The sequence below is a fragment of the Primulina eburnea genome, chromosome 3 (assembly GCF_022965805.1).
Source record: "Primulina eburnea isolate SZY01 chromosome 3, ASM2296580v1, whole genome shotgun sequence".
Classification (NCBI taxonomy): domain Eukaryota; kingdom Viridiplantae; phylum Streptophyta; class Magnoliopsida; order Lamiales; family Gesneriaceae; genus Primulina; species Primulina eburnea.
The window spans coordinates 2433475-2451479 of record NC_133103.1 but is presented as its reverse complement, the minus strand read 5'-3'; the positions used below and the strand labels follow the sequence as shown (position 1 = coordinate 2451479).

Below are 18005 nucleotides of genomic sequence, written 5' to 3'. Positions count from 1 at the left end.
GCAAATTAAAAATAAATATATATTAAAGAAAAATAAATTATTCTTATTAAAATTTGTAACTTTATAATAAAAAATAAATTTAATAGATTTTTCTATATATTTCATAAATAATATGCAATTCAATAAATCAAATATCAAAACTATTATTTTTTCATCTAAAAGATTAATCATGAACTCATCAGCAAACATGTTCACGAGCTAATGAGCCGAATACTGTAAAGCTTGAGTTTGGTTTGTTTATATTAACGAGCCTCATTAAACGAGCTCAAACGAGCTTTTATCCAATCGATTTCGAATAGCTCGCAAATGGTTTGGTTCATTTACATCCCTATCTCTAGGTAGTTATTATCATGTCCTCACACTTAATAATATATATATATATATATATAGTATAGATAGGGTGTGTTTGGTTGAGTGGATTAAATAAGGATAGATTAATACTAAATGTCCGAAAATAGGTTACGTGGGTGTCAATGACATTTTAATTTCAAAATCCCAGGAAAAATTCTTGGTTTGTCCCATGTGTTTTTGCCTAATTTCTAATTCAGTCCCCAACGTTTGTTCTGGGCCAAAATAGCCCTATATGTCGCAAAAAGTTTCCTCGTACCATTCATTCCGTTTTATATTAAAATAAGCTTAAAGATGATGCTCGAACATTTCTAATTCTCAAAATCCACAAATCACGAGCCCTAATTTCATTTTCGGGAAAAAAAAATATGTACTAAACTTTAATTAGTGAGAACTGAGAAGCCCGCGACATAGTGTTGAGGATCGAGGACATTTAAGAATTTTAAATTGCCTATTTTGACTATTTAGGGTTTCTCGATTTTAAGTTTTATTTTGCTGAATCTTTAATTTGGGAAATTTTGAAAATCAAAGTTCTTTTGCTTTCTGGTTGAATTTGCAAATTTTCTCAAAATCCCCGGAGAGATAAGATCGTGCGTCGCTATACTAGACTTGTGGCAGAAGATGCAATGGCCACGGCGTCGCTACGTTGAAGATATCATTGTATTTTTTTCCAAAGGCTAATCTTTTAATCCCAAAATCAGTAACCCTGTTTTGTTCTAATAACAATAGTACATTTTTGGTCCACCACACTACCGGAGTACGAAACATTCGAGCCTGAACATGGAAACATTGCATACTAAACCGAGACTTTTCCCTCGAAAGTGCACTCAATTTATTTATTCATTATTTTTTAAAAAAGGTGCACTCAATAAAAAAAATTATAACTTTTTAAGCTGTGAGGTGAATTAGGAGCTAGGACTCCTTTGATATCAAATTTATTCATGAACTTTTGAAGTAACTCGAATATGATTTGAGTTACCTCGGAAAAATCAAAGTCAAACTAAGAGATTTATTCGCATGTTATCTGTACGAAATTCAAGCTAATAACATGAACATGTTGCCAAATAGCTAGTACAACCATTAATATGCTAACGACGTGATATTTCTCAATATTTTATAAGATTGATAAAAATTAAATACAAATTTTTTATAAAACCGTTTCAAGAGTTGTTTCAAGAGTTGATATTGTGTGACGATTCTCTTGTCCAATCCATAAAAAATATTATTTTTTATTTCAAAAAATTTTCTTTTCGCTACAAATATAAATCAAATCGGATATGTCATACAGTCTCATAACAAATTAAATCATTTCATGAACTTGCATCACAATTATATCCTACCTGATGCTTAAGCTCGGGCCAAACAAATTAAACCCAAATTCGAACTTGAAGTTAAAATATTTTATATTAAGCAAAAAAATTTCCTGAGAGCATACGTTAGCTTACTTAAATCTATACACAAACATAAAAACCATAAATACTGCGCCAATAGTCATTTATACCGACTCTTTACATTTAGACTCGATGAATTCCAAACAAAGACAATTAAACAGTAACCACACATTCTTATAATCTTTTTTACATTGCCATAATTATATGATACAATTTCGTCCAAAAACTATTTCGAATTATAACCATGTTTATCTATTTCTAAAATCTTTAAACGTTAATCTAATTTCAACGAAACAAGTGAGATTTCAAGCAAAGGAAAATTAAGTGAAGGAATCGAAATAAGAGGGCAACCATATCATATGTCCGTCAAGATTAGCGATGACACAACTAGAACATAAGCAATAAAGAAAAAGATTGCTATCTGAAAGAGAAACTTTGGATTGTCCCTCATATTTGGGGATGTAACAGCCCTGTGAGACAAAAACCAAGCAACTCAATAACTGTACGGAAGGTTAAAGCGAGAGGAGGTGCGAGGAATTGAGCAGATATCGAGATTACCTAGCAATGCGCTGAGCGAGCCGATGGAAGGGCGTGCTTTGGATGAACACAATACCGGGACCCGTTAGAACAGCTGTTACTAGATTGTCACCCTGAATAGAAAAAAGCACAACTAGTTAACAGCGTTTTGAAAAAAATAGCACATATATTACAATATCTTCAAGAAAAATGGAAAATATGCAAACAACATTTTTTCTTCTATTCGTCAACGGTGTAGGAGGATCCATATAGCCGACCACACCTAGTGGGATAAGGGCTTGTGTGTTATTGTTGTATTCCACAATTGTATTTTATATCATGTCGCATAAGGTATGCTTGTATACATAAAAACAAATCATTTTTAATTTATTTAGGACAAAAAATCATTCTGCTTCAATCATGATCATGAAACAGGAAATGGAAAATCAATTGGTACCGAAATCCAGAAAATGGTGGGCAAACAGATTGCATCTGAAGAAAATTGCTTTCGATTAATGTCAGGGACTTGACAAAAGCATCAGTTGAAACATCATATGCCTTGTAAAAAGTAATAGTAGAATTAGAACTAAATAAACATGAAAAAAGAACCTAATCTTGTCTACAAAACAATACAGAATATGCCATAAGGAAAATTTAAAAATGAGGAGAAATATAACTAATGTTTCAAAATCATTCTCGAACTACCAAGTTCTGCATAACCTCAGCAAACATTTACTTGGAATCACACTTCAGAAAATTCATATCACCCAGAGCAACTCTTAGCAGGCGCATGTGCATACAGTTATCACAAACTCAACCAAGAATCTAAAGGCATTCACATTACATGTAACCTAATCCGCCTGGTTCTGTTGGAGTTGGATTTGTGATGATGTAACATCCAAATGATGCCCGAATTACATATTAAGAGAAGTTATAAACATGAGACTTTGTAATTGATACACAACCACATATTAAGGTTGCACTTGGATGGACTGATTTAAATTGAGAGAGAGATTTGAAAATGGATTTGAAATGTCATTTTGGGTGTGTTTCAAATCTATCTAAATTATTGTTACATCTACATAAATTAACAAAGGGATGGACTTAAAATTCCCCAAACATGAACTCATCCATGATCCAAGCAATTAAATGGATTTGACATGGCTTCTATCAATCCAAGCACCCTAAGTTATATTGAATTCCAGTGAGGCAAAGCATCAAGCTCAAGTTATTAAAGCTGCATGGTATCTTCACTGCTACAGTGCATTAATTAGCAAGACACTTGTGACCTATTGTCTTGAAATTTCAGCTCCCATGTTTAACTTCATAGAACAATAAACTTCATATCTATCCACATACTTCTATGAATCCTTCTGCAACATCGTGTCAAACACTATAAACTATTGAGCACGCAAAGAGACTGAACCTGTACATACAAAATCAAAGATAGTGGAAAGATAATATTTTCTAGCAATGTTTTCAAAATTAAAAAAAAAATCATTATAATGCATATCTCTACCTTTGTTATCCACCACAACTTCCTTACAACCCAATCTTGTTCTTGTTTCATCCATGGGATGTCATTTATTTCAACAATAAAAGAAAAAATAAAGAAGATTGTTGGAGTGAAGCATATTTAAAAAGGCAAAGAAATTCTCTCCCTCAGCATTGATCCTATTGACGAATTCATGAAGAAGACAATATAACATGACCAAGTTTTTCGTTTCTACACTTCAATTGAAATAAGTAGAACCTTAACCAGTAAAATCCCTGAAAGAAACCTTAGAAAATACATCTGTCTGGCAGATCTGGAAGAAAAAAAAAGGTTTCCACTAAACCACATAGACTTTATTTTCCACTAAAAATCCTCCAACTAGTAGGTATAGTATCATTTCCAACATGAAAGCAATAGATAAGGAGCTTTTGCACACAGGATGTCAGCAAATTCAACATAAATTAGCATCAGGAAGCAATTGTAATAAGATCTCCAGAAATAACAATGGAAATAAACTAATTAATGTCATCCACAAGAATTCGAGTCCATATATGTTTTGGAAGAAAATTATGCAAATACTACTCACCCCAAAAATCACCCTTCTCATGGGACCATTATACTTGATCTGTACATTGACTGATCCTGAAACTGCAACAATACTTGACACATCAACTGCAAGAACTTCTCCCACCTCAAGATTCTTCTGCACGACTAAAAACCAGCAGGCAAGGGACCAATATCAAACAAAAGCTATAGGAACAGAACCTAAGCAATTAAACTATGATTGTAATGCTAACTATAATTGCCTCTTCCATATTGCAATATTGAGTTGAACATAAGAGTCAATGACCAGAAAACTATCAAGCCTCTCAAATAAAATCAATCTTCACTCTTGTACATTGAAATGGATGAATCAAAGTTCTTAACGAGAAACAAAATACTTCATGTAAAAATCATAATTGCATGATATCTGGTTTGTTTCACTACCATCCTATATCAGAAATCTGAGATACGAAGACATGTTTCCATACCTTAACATAGATTGACAAGCAAATCATGTCGCTACATGATGAAGAAATGAGATATCGCAATCATCTAGACTTCTCATGATTTTATTTTAATATTTCTTTTTTTGACAAAAAAAAATCAATAACTCTCTTAATCTATCGTGCAAAACGATCAACTCCGAAACGTAATCAAATTATCAATTTAGTGCAAACTTACATATCATTGAGTAAGTGCATAATGTATTAGGCTTTCTCAAAGAATAAAACCACTGTAAGGATACAACAACAAACCATAACACTTCACTGTTCTTAACAAACAAGTATGTCAACTAAACTTTTAGCCATGATCAAGAAACTTTTGTAACATTTTCCTCTCAACCACTTGAGTCTAGCGATCCAGCAGAGATGACTGATGAGCTTAAAGACAACATCACCGATGAATTTAATTATCATCTTGCTCCCTCTCTGTCTCTCATACACAATTAGCTCAGGGCAGGATGTCAGGTGTCAACTATATGTTGCTGCCACTTAAGAGAATGCGTGAATTACTTAACAGTCATTCCATAAAGGGAGACTCGAGGGGACCAAAAAGATCAAAGCATATAAAATTCACATCGACTAGATTCAAACATCTTCATCATATGGAGTGGAAAAGCTATAATTCCTTGAAAAACCTTATTCTCATTGAAACAAATGCACTTTAGAGAGGCATACCAGAACCACCACCAGCTATGAATGCAAGCCCTCGGCCAGATATTTTTTGCCTTAAAAATCCCTGATATTTATGAATCATATTTGTCATATGAATGACAAACAATGAGCTTAAAAAGCAAGAAAACCATAAAAAGAGCCACCTCACCTCAGGACTAGTGATAACATTGCGTGCCCTCGGATCAACTGTATTATTTACTTTGACATCATTAATCGAGCAAAGAAATGCATCTGGCTAAAAATATAGCAAGTCAAGTCATACTATCATTCAATGAACAGAAGTTGACCTAGAAAAAGGAAGGATAAGAGGAAAGAGATACTTAAATCCACATCAATTTAAATCGTGTGTCGGTAATCCATACCTGACACAACATTTCTCCACCAAATAAGGCCAAATCAATCTGCATATCAAATGCAAATCAGAAAAAGAAAACTGAACAGACTATCGTGTTAATAACAAACAACACCGTTCCCCAGTAAACAATTTTCTCGATGACAAAACATACCGGGAGAATTCTCGAGAGAGTTGGTGCAGCTATTCCCACAAATCCATCTGTTGAACCTGTATTATGAAGAACAATGCTTGTAACAGACTTTCCAAAAAGCCACTGCCATACAAATGCTTCATTTTCAGGCATATAGACATTTTCCATTTGGATAGAACTAGACATGTAGCACATGGAACCTGCACCACAGTCAATTCTAATATAAGCATCTCGATGCAAAATAATTACAGAATATAAGTTAAACAATTAGATTTAAAAAAGTATCAGCAAGCACTGTTACATTTACACCAAAGTTTTTTTACAACGACCAAATGCAAACAAATCTTTCACAGAATTATTTTTCCAAATAATTACATGAGAAGCTAAAAAAAAGTTGATAATACAATTGTGCAAGTGTCCTATACGATAAAACCTGTGCTACAACATGCATAAATAAGTACAGTTTAGGCCTTTCTACAAAGTTTTGTTGGTAAGGAGACTACATCAAAACACACAAATTTTGAGTAAACAAACTCCAATATAAAAACATCTTAAGTTTGAAGCAGTTTCCTTACCAAAAAAACTTTGTAGAAAGGTGAAACATTAAGGTCAGGGATAAAATTGGGCATGCATAGTTTTAGGCAAGATGATGGAAGACCTCAAGCAAGAGAAAGTACACTCATTGAGCTTGAACTAGCATGTGATTGTGCTACCAACAGAAGAGAAATAACAGCGTACCAGGCTTTGCAATAACCTTTTCTTGCGGCTTCAACATGATCTAGAGAGGAGCGAAAAGGGGAAAGCCAACTAAATCAAAGGTGAAGTTTCTTCTGTAACAAATATAAGAAGCTTGACAATTACCTGAACTATCTGAGCTTCGCCGCCCAATATCTGAAAAGGTGTTACAGCATCTTGCGGGCTCTGAAACAATATTTAACATGAACAATGAATCAAACACGCAAAATAATATGGAAATCTGAGTTGATAATAGAACTAAAACTCTAGAAGTAAGGCAACTTGGCTGTTTTTGCGCGTTCTACAGGAACTTATGTATTTTCCTTGTATCATCGACAGGTGCAATTGAGAGAAACAAAAGTGGATTGAGATAATTGGCCAAAAAAATCCAAACCAACAGGTGCATATATAACTCTAAAATCGTATTCAAAATAACCTTTCACACATTTCTAAGCATAAATAATGATATTACCTGATAAACAAAAGGTTGAAAAGGTGTTGAAAAGAATGGCGCTGCCATTGACGCCGAGAGGCGGGGGATCGGAGCTGACAATATGCAGATCACGGAATGGAAATAAATACCTTGTTCCTCGAAATTTTCGTTTTCTTTTGGAAGCGTTTTATGCTTATAATAATATTAATTATTATATAAAATGAAATTAACCAATTAAATTTTTAGTCACCATATGTGTCCTTCGGCACGCTACTGGTGTTGAAATGTTGAATTTTCTGTTCTCAATGAAAATAAGACGGTGGCAATTTGATAATTTCGCAATAATTTATGGGCTTCATACCCGGTCATCTTCGTGACGTGGCGGTATTTTATTGGTTACAGAATCCAAATTAGACGTGGAGGGTCTGGATGATGGGTTTTTTTTAAAAATATTATAATTTTAAAACTTATTTATTAAAATATAGCAGTTTTCAAAACTTTACGAAAATATGGTAATCTGGAGAATGAACCCGCGGATTCAGAATCCGGGATAGACTGACACGGTTTATCAGTCGGCGACGGTTTATCCAAAACCGTCGCTATTAGCGACGGTATTCCAAAAACCGTTGCTAATTGCGACGATTTAAACAACAACCGTCGCTATGGCAAGGAGTCCCTTCCTTTACACAATTCCAAATAGCGACGGTATTCCAAAAACCGTTGCTAATTGCGACGGTTTGAACAACAACCGTCGCTATGCAAGGATTCCCCATGCCTATAAACGGTGTGTTTGGCGACCGGGATTTGGGAGGATTTCATGAGATTTGGATTTCAAAATCCTATTTTTACTGTTTGGCAAGATGTTAAAAAAAAAAAGGATTCGGACTTGCTTAGGATTTCATGGGATTTCCACAAGTATATCCAAATCCCATCAAATTTGATAAGATTTGGTGGGATTTGGATTTTAAAAACATAAAATTACTTTTTTATCCAACACATCATTTTCCAGCAAAAGTTTCTAAATGGTTAGACTTTTTTTTCCTTTTTAACTTTTTTTTAGAAGTTGAAAGATTTCTTTAATTTTATAAGTTTCTTGTGTTATTTACTGATTAATATAATAAAAATTATAGTAATTACCAAAAACCTCTTTTACGTTTAATAATTAATTTCATGTTAAAGTTTGAAGTTGTTTTATGATTTTTAATTATTATTTTATGTGCACTATGATTAATAAATAATAATTAATTTTTGAATTTACAAATACAAATAATAGAGAAGAATTATTAATTTCTAAATTTTTTTTAGTTATTTATGTTTATATAATTTCTAAGGGTAGTTTAGTAAAATTTTAAAATTCCATATTCGAATCCTTTTTTCTCGAAATAAGAAATGGATTTGTAAATACCATTTTTAAATTTTAAACCAAACACCAAATAGAATTTCAAATACTTGAGCAGTTTTTTTTCTTCGGTCCATGTCTTTTTTTTTAAATAAAAATTCAGTGATTCTCTTTCTGTCGCATATCAATTTATCCAGCTCAAAATATATTTTAATTTCTCAAAAAATAAAATAACGTTATTTCACATATAAATTTAATTCCATAACAATAATATATTAAATTTAAAAAAAATAATGTTACCTCTTAGGATTTACTTGTATGAAATAACCTGTCAAAGTTAAGCTTTATTAAAAAAACAAAAATTATAAAACAATATTAATTCAATAAAAATAAAATTGATGAATCAAAAAATGTTATTCAATCACAATCAAAAAGTTATAATTTATTTCACATAATATATTTTGAGCTGGATAAATTGATATGCGACAGAAAGAGAATCACTGAATTTTTATTTAAAAAAAAAAAGACACGGACCGAAGAAAAAAAACTGCTCAAAAAGAGTGTCGAAACTGAAAAGTTGAGCCGAAGGATGAGATGAATTCGTCAAATACTCGGTGAGATTTATAGGCATGGGATTGTGTAAAGGAATCCTTGCCATAGCGACGGTTTTTGTTCAAACCGTCGCAAGTAGCGACGGTTTTGGAATACCGTCGCTAATAGCGACGGTTTTGGATAAACCGTCGCCGACTGAGAATCCGTGTCATTCTGTCCCGGATTCTGAATCCGCGGGTTCATTCTCCAGATTACAATATTTTCGTAAAGTTTTGAAAACTACTATATTTTAATAAATAAGTTTTAAAATTATAATATTTTTTAAAAAAACCCCTGGATGATGGTCCCATGCAATGTGGTAAACCTAGTTTTACAAATATTAAATGTTTGTAGTTTTAAATTAAATAATGTAAATAAAAACTACAAATAAATGCTAAATGAAAATCATTTATTTATATTTGCACTTCAATTTCTATACGACAAATATACAGTTTAAAAAAATGTTAAACGAATATAATATATATATATAAATATATATATATATTAGGTTTTCGTCAAAAATTTCCTGCTAAAAAAGAAATAAATTGGAATTAATATTATAATTTTCAATATAATTATTTATTTTAAAAAATAATAATATTCTTAATTATTTCTGATATATTTATTTAAATGTATTGTTTTAAAATAGAATTAAAGGAAAATAAATATTACTATATTTATATATATAAGTAAATAATAATTTATTTTATTTTTTTAAAAAAAACTCCAATTTATTTATTTTTAAAAAAAATTAACTAACGCGTAACGAGTACTAGTGTTTTTATTTTTGTTACCCACATATGAAATATGAATATTGGAATTGCTTTCGTATATATTTTGTTCAGCTTGTGTTCCAAGTTTCCCAACCAAGAGGACGATATTTCTTTATTCTCCCTCTTTTTTCCACCTTTTCTTTTTCAGCTATTTTTTTAGCTTTTCAAAACAAAGTGTAAAGATCAAATATCTTTAAATGTTCTTTCATTCATATCGTGAAATAATGTCCCAATTGGCTATATATACCCTCATTATCTTTTTACACTTCTAGTTTTTATATTGTCGAAATCATAGCAATTTTGTAGATATTTCGTTTACTTAAATAAAATTACATGAAATCTTATCAAATATCAATCTTATAATTTTACTCGGACAGTACTAAAATAGTATTTGTAAAAGCCAATAATGAGAACTTTTACTAGCAATATATTCCGTCACTATTATGTAATAATTGACGATGGAAATGATAAATTTTTTGTGTGATTGTTATCGTTTATCATCACATGCACTCGTCTTTTCTCGTACTCTCGCTCAAGCTAAGATAAAGGTTATAATAAGGCATAAAAAAAATTACATATAACTTCAATCATTGAATGCCAGCTCAAAAGAATGAAAATGAAAGATATGACAAGTCACAGTTACAAATTGGCGAATAGTTATTTTTCCAAAGAAATGTGTTTAAAATCAAAAGCTTTTTATTTTATAAATAAATAGCCATCAGCACAATCGGTACACCCTACTTTAGATAAATTCATGCCTTTTTCTTTGATTTGGGATTTTTTTTTTCTTTTTCATTTTCTTTATTGGGGATACTGTTTGTAGATGCCTCCTACAAACATCATAATGTTAATGTTTCAATTACAATGGAAAGATATCTCTCACGGGATCATTAATATCAGCTCTTTCAATATGTATTTGTCTCGGCTCGATTTCTTCAATATTTGTCTAACGAAAAGGATTGATATAGCGATTAAGACGGAAAATGTTTTCTTAAAAAAAATTCATTTACTTCCTGAAATAAATCGTCCGCTTGTTGAATCAGAAGACTATTGTGAAATACTGTTTGATTTGAATGATGAGATTCACAATATCTTTGTATGATCACAAATTTAACTCGAGTTTTATAATAATTAAACTTGCAAAACAAAACAATCCAATCTAGCTCATATGTGGGAGTGGTTTGATTTCCTTTCTCTTTGTAAATTTTTAGATCTTATATGATTTTATATGATATAGATATGCACGAAATATGATTTTATTTGTCTAATTCTTGAAATATTTGTTTTGGCCACCTATCTGTGTCGGTTTTACTTGTCATTTTCATCTCTATACAGAGAAGGAATTGTGCACATATTTTATATGCGTGTATATAATGAATATTAGATTATTTTTAGAAAGACGAAATTATCAATAGATTAAGAAAACTACTTCTTACCAAATTTCAAATTCATGATAAATTTTGTGTAATAATATTTTTAAACTTCCCTTTATATCGTATAATTTTGTGACTGGGGTCGATTTTGGAAATCTATTTGGACGGTCCAATATTAAATTTTGCAAGGCATTTCTCTACTAATATAAAAATTATAAATAAATTTCCAGATTGATCAGTAGTCCTTCTGCTGCTACATAGAGATTTTTGTACATATATAATAGAGATAAAATTAACACGATCGACTGCATGCATAAACTTATTTGTGAATCTATGCAAATAAAATGGGAAGTAATTAATTTAATTATTATATATAGAAGAAGTCTCCGTATAGAAGATTTTCCGGCGAAAATTCGTCGTGAATATTGGCGTCACCTCCGGCCAGCATCGCAGGGAATGACATGCCTAAGATAAGATCCGGCAAACCAAGATAAGCATCATCAACACTAGAAATGTCGTCGTGCTCAGCCAAAAAATTGGAATCGGAGTTAGATGTAGGCGAGCGATCATTTGTGCGGCCGAAATCAGCCATGGGAACAGCCACCAGCTGCGCGGCTTCGGCCGCAGCGGCCTGGACGTCTTTGGGAGCCTTGGAGACAGCGCGTGGGAGTTGGTGAACTAAGTCTGGGAAGTTGAGGAAAGCAGAGTTGCCTTTGATAGCAATGGCGGCGGCATCATGGGCTCGAGCCGCCATTTCTGCTGTGTCGAAGGTTCCCAGCCATATTCTTGATTTCTTTCTTGGTTCGCGGATTTCAGAAACCCACTTTCCCCAGCTTCGTCTGCGAACTCCTCGATAGGTTTGAGGATTGTTTCTTTCGTCGCAACGATCTTTTCTCTTGGAAACTGTCTTCTTTAAATACTTTTTACTTGTTTTCTGTGTCGAGTAAAGGTCAGTTGCTGAATCAGTCTTGGACACGGAGTGAGAGAATGGAGAGGAGGAACCGGCGGAGGAGGAAGAGGCGACGGCGGATTCTTGCATATAATCAAAAGTGGTAACTTGATGATCCATTAGTGGAGATGATGAATCTGGGCAGGAAACTTAAGATGGTTTGTTTTTTTATACGTACAGAACTGGGGAATGCCTCTGATAGGATCGTTTCCTTTATTTATTTGTTATTATATTTTTGAGGTCTCTCTTTTTCATCGACACGTGATTGGCTACATGATAGGACAGTATTCTTTGGAGTGAAGCAATTTACACAATGTACGTACCACACTACATATTGTCACTTCGTACTATATAATAAAAATCCACTAATGTTAACGAAAACCTAAAACCCTAATATTGTATCGCATATTCGCATGCAGTGAGTGAACGACACCCAGGTCAGTTGAAATTTTCTTATATTTTCATATGTTTTGATTTCGAAATTTTCATTCTATGTTATATATATATATATATATATATATATATATATATATATATATAAATGTTCAAAGTATTAGGAAACTGACGACGTAGACGATCTGGGTCTCGGTCACTCACTGCATGTCACACAAGTACTAATAAAAAAAATACTTTGTTTTAAAATGTTGTCGTCATTTATTTAACGAATTATTTGTGAATCTAGATGTCATATTGTTAATATTTTATTCAATTTAATCACCAAGACTTATCCATAAATCAAATTTTTGTAGGTAACGTCCGAAACTTCCTTATAGGCTAACTAGCTTATACATTGGTACGTACCGACCAAGTTCTTCCTGCCAATATCTATCATTAATGTTGTATTGAGAATATTTTGTTTAACTTGGAATGTTGGCACTAAATTATTATATATCCATACGCGTAGAAGCAAAGGTAAAGGAGTGTGTGCACATGTAAAAAAAAACAATAACTCAATTAAAGTGCATTAAAGTATAAAGAAATTATATTTTTATCTACATATAAAGAAAAAAATTTGATATTTCCATTTTGTAAAAGTTATACGGACTTGCCTTAAAAAAAATGCTATCAAGGATTATATGAAGAGAGAGACTGACAATGATCACGTGTTTTTTCCTGACTATTCTTTGGCTTTCACAAGGAGAATCAAAACGATGCTTATGAAGGAAGGGATTGACATCTTTTTCATCCCTAAAGAGAACAATGTTAGATGACAGTACCTGTTATTCTTCCACAGGGAATTTCTTTGTTTTTTGCATTTTTCTTCTTTTTTGGTGTAAATATTATTGGTGGAATATATAGTTGATATATATATATATATTGACCAAAATAAACCAAAATGCATTTCAAAAGCCAAAAGTATCATTACTTTCAAGCAGATTCATTTCTAAAATTATAGGTTGAAAGTACTAGCTAGGTTTTAAGAGCATCATTCAATGCAATGCACATAGATTAATGGCTTCTTTGTTTTCCTTGCGAATACAAATGTTAATTAGAAAACGTAAGAATTTGAAATGCATCCAAGACCCTGAAGGATCGGAGCATCCAATAATCCGAATTGTAAGACCTCGAGGCTGGAGGTAGTATCCAAGAATTCGAATGTGTTCTGCTTGAACAAGAATAATGTGTTTGTACGTACAATTGAACAAGAATAAACAATATGGGGGTCTAGAGCGGTACAAAATTTAACTGTTTGGGTTGGGTGATTTCGAATACATTTGATTAATTGGATAAATTCATCTCGGATGGATTTCAAATCCACTCCTTCATTAACTAATGTAAATTAATGCTCATTCGCACATGTTGTTCACAGTTAAAATAAATATTTAAACATGATGATTTAAGTTATTTTTGAGACAAAGATAAATAAATAAGTTACAAATTTATAAAATAGAATTTTATGTTTAAAAAATGGGTATTTTTGTAAAGAAAGTGCACATGAAACAAGTTTCCATTTTAGAGGTCTCGAAAGAAATCAATCCCGGTAGGTTACAATTTAACTGAAATACAAGGGATTGAAAGATCCAAGTAAATTCACAACACACTTCCTGAACCTATTCCTTCCCTAAATGCAGACTTACTACGACAGTCTAACAAATAATAAAATTATAGACTTACCGAAACCACGATAACAGTTTAAGAGAATTAACAAGAGATTTCCCAATCTCAACAGCCGCCGATGCTGGAAGAATGCGTTCTTCTAGACAGCGTGAATCGGGTTTTCACTGGGATTAACATCGGAATTCCCTGAACTCGGACTAGCATGAAACGCTGATGGCCTAGCCGAGCCTTCGACGAGTTTAAGTGAGACGTTTGATGATCTTGCTTCACCGAGGGATTCCCCCAAGGTTAGTTTCGACATTCCAACGAGTTCGTCCACATTAATTGGGCTTTTCGAATGGACTGGTGTTGGCTTTACTACTTCATGGGCCTCTTCTTTTACTGGTTCAGCATTGTATCCTGGCCAAAATGGGAAGTGCATAGGGAAGAATGGGGCCACATAAGCCGGATATAAAAGAGGGTAGGCGTATTGTGAACCCTGGGGTATGGGAAGTACGGCTTCTACGTCATTGGAGTTTGCAGATTCCATTGATTCACATTCTTCATCCACCACAGGTCGTAGGGTGAGGCTGCTGCTTTGGGTCTCGGCTTGCGGAAGATTCACTGAGATAAAATCTCGTGGCACCATTGGAGTATCGACTGACTGAAGAAAAATACATGAAAAATCAAGGGCAAATATATATTAGTCAATCTTTTTAAAAAGGAAAACACCACAAAATTACATCAATACAAGGGGGGAGGAACAAACTGATTTGGTGAAATAAACTGAAAGAAAATAACACGCACAACGTCACAACCATTTTTCGGGATTTTATCGTGTTATAAGTGGGATGGTGTTAGAATGTAAATAGCTTACTGTTAAAGATTGGAACTTAGACCTAACTCAACCCAAAAACTGGCTCAAGAGAGGAGGATTGTCCAAGTCCATATATGGACCTCTCAGGGATTTTATCTAACCTCTCACATCCAGGAATGAACATTTAGAGCATGAAATTTGCAAATGACCCAATTATGGGCATAACGGGTGTCCCAACTATGGGCAATCCAACACACAACGGTAGAACCTGAGCTCTGATATCATGTTAAGATTGGAACTTGAACCTAACTCAACCCCAAAAGCTAGCTCAAGAGGGGAGGATTGTCCAAGTCCATATATGCAACTATCAAGGATTTTATCTAACCGATGTGGGACAACCAACAATTGCTCAGATAGAATTCAAATGGCGCTTTAAATACATATTCATCCAACCAAAACAAACACAAAATGAATAAAAAAAAGAAAATAAAGCAAGGTACAGTGATGGTAAATGCTAGGAATAAACATGATTTTTGAAGCCGTCATTGGTCCGTTCAGTGTATTGGTGCCACTCCATCTATGAGTCGTTCATCGCATCATAGAGAGCTTTTGTGTAGCCAACCAATAAGCCAAAGTGATGGAGTCCCTGGTCCCCCCAAGAACTACAGCTCGGTTTTGAACCACTTCCCGTGTATTGCAGGTAGATATTTTGTAAAAAAACTTTCTTAGTATGTTTGTCAAAACATTCATTGAGAATATCAATTAATATATAAATAAGCAACATGACCAGGAATATTTAGTAAAAAAATCCACCACATTCAAATGGCAAAGGTGGTCCAGAATCACAATTTGTTTCTTGTTTAGCAAGCAAATACGAATGCATATTTTACATGTACAAAAATAAAAAGGAATACATACTTCATCGGCGATGATATCAAAAAGGCTAGAGCGCCTTTTCCTCCGAGATACATTGCACTGCCTTACGAAGTACTTCTGGGCATGACTGGCAACCTGAGTAGGTGTTCTTGAAACTACGTAGTTACGTGCAATTCCACGCCAATCGCCTTTACCAAGTTTTTGCAACCCAAGCAGAAACATCCTATGTTCCTCCTCTGTCCATGGAACACCTGCATAAATGACAAAAAGAAAGAATGCTCTGTTTCATGTCGAGTAAGCAAGGAAACTTATGATCAGGAAGGAATCTGGACTTCCCTCGGGTTAGACCATTCTTATTGTTCCCCCACAAATTGTGATTTGAAGTATCAAGATCACTCCCACGCTTCTCAATCCTCAACACCCTCGAAACAACTTCTAACCCTTCCATTACAATACTATGGTTATTTTTATACACAAAAAATCCTAGATGCTTTACATCAACATGGCCTCAACATCCACTGAAACACAATCCCGTAAAAAACAATACTTAAAAATCTTTCGACAATATTTCCAATTTCTACATAGCTCTGCAGATCAAAGCTAAGCAAAAATCCATGTCAAAGAACAAGGAAATCAAGGAAAAAAAATCAATGAGATCAGATTCTAGAACTGATTCTTCACTTAATTGCCATAAAAAAAATCAAATTCACGCATGCAAAAAAATCCAATTAGTTTCACAAATTCAATAATAAAAATGAGAGATGCAATGATCCAAATCCCATTTCCTTTTCTGTTCGGGTACTAATCAATTTCTTCAAGATTAAAAACAAACTCGGAATTCTCTCACATCCAAACTTCAATTCAAGACAACAAAAAACCATATGATTCACAAACCATGCAGCAGCAAAATCATCACATGAGAATCCACAGACCATGCAAGAAAATAAACATAATACATCCAAAACAACAAAAAAGAGGGAAAATAAATTCCAAAAACACATAAAAATATAAAACCTCTCTTCCTCTCCCGGCTGGAAGAAGAACCGGCCACGAAATCTTCAGACGCGTATCCATCGGCGGTGGACTGGCGGTCAGGGGTATCGGCTGGTGAATCATTCGCGACACCGTTTTGAGGGGTCCCACTCAAATTACCCATACTAGCGCTCTTCCGGATCACCCCATCAGTCAATCGGACCCCGAAAAGCTTCACCCCTCGATTCGGGCAAGTCCGCGAGTTGTGCCCGTTGTGGCTGCAATGAGAACACTTCCTGGTCATTGTATCCGGAGTAATGAAAAGAATTGGCCCGATTTTCTTGAAAAAGATCGGATCTTTATCACATGATCCGCCGCTTACTGAACCAATTGTCCGTAAATTGTTGTTTCTCTTCGTTCTGCTTAAGCCTCCGCCGCAGAGTGAATCGGATGAAAATAAAATGTTAATATATATATATATAAGGAGGAGATAATCATATTAATGATGGGGATAAGATGATTAACTACTAAATTAAGAAACAAGCGCTTTGTTGGCCTATTTGGATAATATGGATTTATTCTGTTTTCGAGATTCGAATTCTTTTCTGATCAGTTTATTAATTTTTAACTTCCTAAAGGGATTAGATGGCAAAATATATTTTAAAAATGCTAAAATTTCGGCCAAAATCATTTATTATTTTGATGCAGATGATTATGGATTAACAAGGGCCGCTAGATTTCTTTTTCTTGCACTCAGTATGATTACCAATGGATGGGTGTGATTTATATGAGTAAAAAATGGATTTCAAACTTGAGTTCAAATTGTATTTATTTTATGTAGTTTTATTTGAAACATGTTGTAAATATAAATGTATTATCTAAGATAATTTATTCAAAAAAAACTAATAATTTATTAATCGTGATTTTAAATACTTTCATCCAATCACTGCATTTAAAAACTAAAAAAATCGATATAAAAAAATGATAAATTCGATGTGTTTTTTATGAGAATATTATGTCTCTTATAAGACGGTCTCGTGAATCTTTTTCTGTAAGATGGGTCAACCCTACCAAAATTCACAATAAAAAGTAAAATAAAAAATAATAAGTTTTCATAAATGACCCAAAAAAGATATCTATCTCACAAAATACGATAT

The 18005-nt window shown here is 33.3% G+C and overlaps 3 protein-coding genes across 4 annotated transcripts; all 3 read right to left on the bottom strand.

Annotated features, from left to right (window-relative positions):
• Positions 1-1952: 1952 nt before the first annotated feature.
• On the bottom strand, positions 1953-7318 carry LOC140825281 (uncharacterized). The gene is made up of 10 exons (XM_073186955.1): positions 7161-7318; positions 6815-6874; positions 6692-6731; positions 5975-6153; positions 5831-5869; positions 5617-5703; positions 5472-5532; positions 4337-4461; positions 2298-2389; positions 1953-2209 (listed from the first exon to the last, which is right to left on the bottom strand). Exons 1-10 carry the CDS (start codon positions 7206-7208, stop codon positions 2095-2097), a joined length of 846 nt encoding a protein of 281 aa, XP_073043056.1. The 5' UTR covers positions 7209-7318; the 3' UTR covers positions 1953-2094.
• Positions 7319-11509: 4191 nt separating this feature from the next.
• Positions 11510-12419, bottom strand: LOC140827992 (ethylene-responsive transcription factor ERF039-like). Its single transcript, XM_073190960.1, has one exon. The coding sequence runs from the start codon at positions 12264-12266 to the stop codon at positions 11565-11567; it is 702 nt and encodes a 233-aa protein (XP_073047061.1). The 5' UTR covers positions 12267-12419; the 3' UTR covers positions 11510-11564.
• A 1657-nt stretch (positions 12420-14076) lies between these two features.
• On the bottom strand, positions 14077-17314 carry LOC140825280 (transcription factor MYBS3-like). 2 transcript variants are annotated; one of them, XR_012116623.1, is made up of 4 exons: positions 16891-17314; positions 15919-16127; positions 14239-14847; positions 14077-14197 (listed from the first exon to the last, which is right to left on the bottom strand). XR_012116623.1 is itself a non-coding variant. In XM_073186954.1 (3 exons), the coding sequence occupies exons 1-3, from the start codon at positions 17150-17152 to the stop codon at positions 14344-14346; spliced, it is 975 nt and encodes a 324-aa protein (XP_073043055.1). In that variant the 5' UTR covers positions 17153-17314; the 3' UTR covers positions 14077-14343. The 2 variants fall into 2 exon arrangements, 1 of the variants encoding a protein (XP_073043055.1); XM_073186954.1 differs by having other exon boundaries at positions 14077-14847.
• Positions 17315-18005: the final 691 nt, after the last annotated feature.

What these genes read in the sequence shown, in the direction of transcription:
- LOC140825281 (XM_073186955.1), bottom strand. Translation starts at nt 7,208, where the DNA reads ATGGCAGCGCCATTCTTTTCAACACCTTTTCAACCTTTTGTTTATCAG. An exon ending in ATGTTATCACTAGTCCTGAG is followed by an intron (nt 5,533 to 5,616) that starts GTGAGGTGGCTC and finishes CATAAATATCAG; the next exon opens with GGATTTTTAAGGCAAAAAAT. An exon ending in TGAGAAGGGTGATTTTTGGG is followed by an intron (nt 2,390 to 4,336) that starts GTGAGTAGTATT and finishes TTTTCTATTCAG; the next exon opens with GGTGACAATCTAGTAACAGC.
- LOC140825280 (XM_073186954.1), bottom strand. Translation starts at nt 17,152, where the DNA reads ATGACCAGGAAGTGTTCTCATTGCAGCCACAACGGGCACAACTCGCGG. An exon ending in CAGCCGGGAGAGGAAGAGAG is followed by an intron (nt 16,128 to 16,890) that starts GTTTTATATTTT and finishes TCATTTATGCAG; the next exon opens with GTGTTCCATGGACAGAGGAG. An exon ending in TTGATATCATCGCCGATGAA is followed by an intron (nt 14,848 to 15,918) that starts GTATGTATTCCT and finishes ATTTTTCTTCAG; the next exon opens with TCAGTCGATACTCCAATGGT.
- LOC140827992 (XM_073190960.1), bottom strand. Translation starts at nt 12,266, where the DNA reads ATGGATCATCAAGTTACCACTTTTGATTATATGCAAGAATCCGCCGTC.